General features: G+C 34.4%; 1 protein-coding gene across 1 annotated transcript; it reads left to right on the top strand.

The window, feature by feature from the left end:
• Positions 1-3,297: 3,297 nt before the first annotated feature.
• LOC111707104 (gamma-interferon-inducible lysosomal thiol reductase) lies at positions 3,298-3,982 on the top strand. Its single transcript, XM_023480103.1, has one exon. It carries the CDS (start codon positions 3,325-3,327, stop codon positions 3,928-3,930), a length of 606 nt encoding a protein of 201 aa, XP_023335871.1. The 5' UTR covers positions 3,298-3,324; the 3' UTR covers positions 3,931-3,982.
• The last annotated feature ends 330 nt before the right edge of the window (positions 3,983-4,312 follow it).

The following is a 4,312-nucleotide window of genomic DNA, read 5'->3' as shown; positions in this document are numbered from 1 at the left end:
AAAAGTCTATGTAAATCAATAATTTTAACCAAAAACTGTATTAACAGTATCATTAATCTGATCAATATTGTTAAATTGAGCAAGTGACTTATGCAGAGAAACCACAACTGAAAATAAACAAAAACATTGATATATTATTCATAATTTAGCAGACAAACCTTTTAATGGTATCGTTATGAATCTGCGACCTTATCAATGAAGCGTCTCTTTAAACAACGTTTACAATCACATTAACCGAAGAACAATCCTTTTAATCTAGATTTAAAGATTTTTGTTACACTCTACAAAATCTTGACTATTCGTTTTCTATTTCTTAATGTAAAACTTAACAAATTTATTCACCCCAAAAAAGAAACTCGGGAGTTTTGTTCTGGATTCTTTGTTTTGATTTCCAACCACTGCAGTACACAGATTTGACCAAGAAATATATAGACCAGGAACCGCCATATCTCATGCGTCAAATCTGTGTACTGCAGTGGGAGGAGCAACGCATCAGTTTTGAGGGAAAAGAGCCCAAGGGGTGGAATAAGAATATATTGCTATTGTATTTTCCATATTGACCAGAAAGCCAAAAATCGTAAGTATTAGTTCTATACTTGATATATTAACTTGTCTTTTGTTGGACTGTAATATCACATCAGAGCTGTAGTCCTTTCCCTTCAACTTCTGTGGGGGCACTGGGTTTATTTACATTCCTCCCACAGTGTGCAGTACACAATTTGCGTATATCTGAGTTGGGCGTTCCTGTATATAGTTCCTTGGATTGGACGCATGGCGGTTCCTAGTCAATGTATATTTCTTGGTTAAGAGGAAAGTAATTTTCTTTTTAGAGTTTTAGAGCTGAGACGGAACCATGAAATGAGTCATCTGACTCCTCCCTACTCCAGGTATACGTCAGATACACGTCATGATACATTTACATATTCATCCGTCATCCATACTATCGTACCAAATTCTTCATCCTTCTTTATCTTTTTAATTCTTCTTTATCTTTTTTCAGGCTTCTTTATACTTTTTCATCCTTCTTTATCCTTATTTATGCTTCATTATCCTTTTAATTAATTCTTCTTTATCCTTCTTTATCCTTCTTTATACTTCTTTATCCTTCTTTATCCTTCTTTATCCTTCTTTATCCTTCTTTATTCTTCATAATCCTTCTTTATCCTTCTTTATCCTTTTTCATTCTTCTCTATCCTTATTTTTCCTTATTTATCCTACTTTATCCTTTTTTATCCTTCTTTTTCCTTCTTTATCCTTATTTTTCCTTCTTTATCCTACTTAATCCTTCTTTATCCTTCTTTATCCAACTTTATCCTTCTTTATTCTTCTGTATTCCTCCTTCTTTATCCTTCTTTATCCTTCTTTATCCTACTTTATCCTTCTTTATTCTACTTTATCCTTCTTTTTACTTCTTCATTCCTCTTTATCTTTCTTTATCCTTCTTTATCCTTCTTTAAGCTCCTTTAATTTCGTGAATACTAGGCTTTACTGCCATAGTTTAATTAATACACAGATTATGTTCAAAAGATTTAACTTTTGGGAAGGCTTACTATTTTTTCCTGTTGGAGGGGGGAGGGGGGGTACAGTGCACACGAAGCGCCAATATAAAAATTGGTTGTTTTACCCTGTGAGAAAAGAATGAGTTTAACTAATCTCGTTCATAATCCGTAGTAATAGTATTTCGTATTCAGATAAACTTGTGCTTTGGTGTCTGGATATTTGTTTATCTATGCTCACAGTCATGAACTTGTATGCTTCAACAGGTGGATTACATTTGACGGGGGCTAGATTTTTAGAGGAGGTGGCCATTTTTTAGATAGGGTGGGGGCCTTTTAGAAGAGGTGGGTTGTCACGTTTTATGAAAGAAGTTAGGGGGTCTAAAAATGCAAGTTTGCAAATTGCAAAATAATAACAATTTGCATGTCGATGGGAGTTTCCGTGATCAGTCATGTTTGGATAGCAGTTTGCAAAATACTATTTTTTCCTTTACCTTGAACCTATAATACGCAGTTTACACCCACATTTATCATCCTTCTATTTTAATATCACAGAACTGAGAGTCTTTCAGTTTCCTTGAAAATTGCTGAGAAAGAATGTTAATCATTCAACGCGAAGAACTTTTAATATATAAATACTTTTCAGGGCGCTTCGCGCCCATATTCTATTTCAATTGTGAAAGTTCTCTCTGTAGTGTATACATTGTAAAAAATTAAATTCGAGGATTTAAAAAAAAACACGGGTTTTCAAAATTTAATGTAAATCGAATTTTGTTTAAAGGCTTATTTTAAAATTTTTTTAATTTTGATCTTTCATAAACTTTTTTAATTTTAATTTTTGATTATAAATTTAAATTTTTTTATTTTAAATTAAAATTTTTTAATTTTTCAATTTATTTTTTATTTTTAGAATTTTGATCTTTCATAAAGTAAAGTCACACAAAAATTTGGGCTCAGTCATTTTAGCGTTTATTGGATACAAACGACAGACACCCAAATATGACAAGCAAAGTATATATATATAGCTAGTTTAATTTAATCATTTACAACGTATGAGAGTTAAGGGAACCCATAGTTACATAAACTAATCATGGACCGGTTAATTTTGGTCAAAGCTCAACACGGCTCTAAAAAAAGAATTAACAGTGTTTTCGATGGGCTTGTCTGTTACCAAAATTCCTTTAAAAAAGTTCTACTTTGTCAATTTTTCTAACTTAAACTTTGAAAGAAAAAAATAATTCTAAATTGAACCAAATTTCTCCAAATCTGTATTCAGCAGGCATACAAAGATTTGCTGCACATAATTTACATGCGTAGGTAACGTTGCATCGTCATTCGCAACATCCCACCTACTGAACTTTTTACCTACTAACTTTCCGACCTACTGCAATATCGGACCTACGCCAGCTCTTTATTTTTTAATTATTTGAGGGTTAGGTTAGGTTAAGACAATTTCTTGACTGAGTGCTGCGGCAAGGACAGGCTAGGGGGCTGAGCGCCGTGGCTAGGATAGGCTAGGGGGCCGGGCGCTGCGGCCACAAGTCCATATAGCAGCTGTAAAATCACCTGCCAGTAGGTCGGATGTGTAGTATAGTGGATTTGGCGTAGGTCAGAAGTGGAGTACAGTGGATTTGTGTAGGTCGAAAAATACACCATTGCGTAATATTCTAGCTTTTGTGTTATATGAGAAAATGGGGGGGGGGGGCATAACTCATGTCCAACTAATGTATGACTAAATGCAACAAATTCTTATCTAAATTTTCTGAATAGTTATTAGAGATAACAATTGATTATTTTTCAGTTAAAAACAATCCTATAGCTGTAAAGAATGCAATCCTATGCGCTGGCCATAACCCTGTTTATGGGTATAACAACTGCCACTGCAGATGTCAACTTAACAATATACTATGAGAGCCTGTGTCCTGCTAGTATTGCAACTGTTGTTCACCAACTTTACCCTGCTTGGACACTCTTCGGTGCCAAGCTCAATGTTCTTCATAAACCGTTTGGTAAGGCCAACTGGACTGAAACAGATGATGCTATAGAGTTCACTTGCCAGCATGGCGAAGATGAGTGTTATGGAAACATGGCTCAAGCTTGTCTGCTCAACCTTCTCCCTGCTCAAACTGATATTAACCCTGTGGTTTATTGTATGATGAAAGCTGCTTATCCACCAGTAGCGGGTGGTCAGTGTATTGAAGAGTTGGCAAGTCCTACTTCAGTTGACGCTCTCATGGACTGTATTAGAGGAACAGAAGGACCAGCACTGCTGAGGGTACTGGGAGTAGAAACGCATAGCCTTGTACCTGCTCTGACATCTGTGCCTTGGATAACATTTAATGGTGTCTACAACGCAGATGATCATCATAATGCATTGAATGATTTAAAGGGTGTCCTCTGCTCTAAGTATCTACAGAGTGAACCTGAATGCTAGACCCTGTAAAATTAAGATTTTCGGAACAAAAAATAAATCTGTTGCAAATACATACATTATCATAATTTTTCAGAAGAGAAAAGAAACGTTCATCTGTATGCTTTTGCAATTGCATTATCATAATTTTTCTGAAGAGGAAAAAATGTTTATCTGTACGCTTTTGCATTATTATAATTTTTCTGTAAAGGAAAAAACTAACGTCAAGTTTTAAAAATTTAAGACAAAATCTGTTAACAAAAGGCAAAAGCTGTTAATTTTGAAATTGTTAACATACAAATGCATTTGTAGAAAGTATATTTGTAAGAATTTTTTATCTGATGCTCTTTCGTTTGACTATTTATTTTCAGTAAATGTATCAAAGTCTCACTAAACTTTGCTTGCA

Source organism: Eurytemora carolleeae, unplaced genomic scaffold (genome assembly GCF_000591075.1).
Source record: "Eurytemora carolleeae unplaced genomic scaffold, Eaff_2.0 scaffold155, whole genome shotgun sequence".
Lineage (NCBI taxonomy): Eukaryota > Metazoa > Arthropoda > Copepoda > Calanoida > Temoridae > Eurytemora > Eurytemora carolleeae.
This window is presented reverse-complemented; position numbering and strand designations above follow the sequence as displayed.

Bases quoted from the DNA above. Each gene is read 5' to 3' on its own strand.
- LOC111707104 (XM_023480103.1), top strand. From the start codon at position 3,325: ATGCAATCCTATGCGCTGGCCATAACCCTGTTTATGGGTATAACAACT.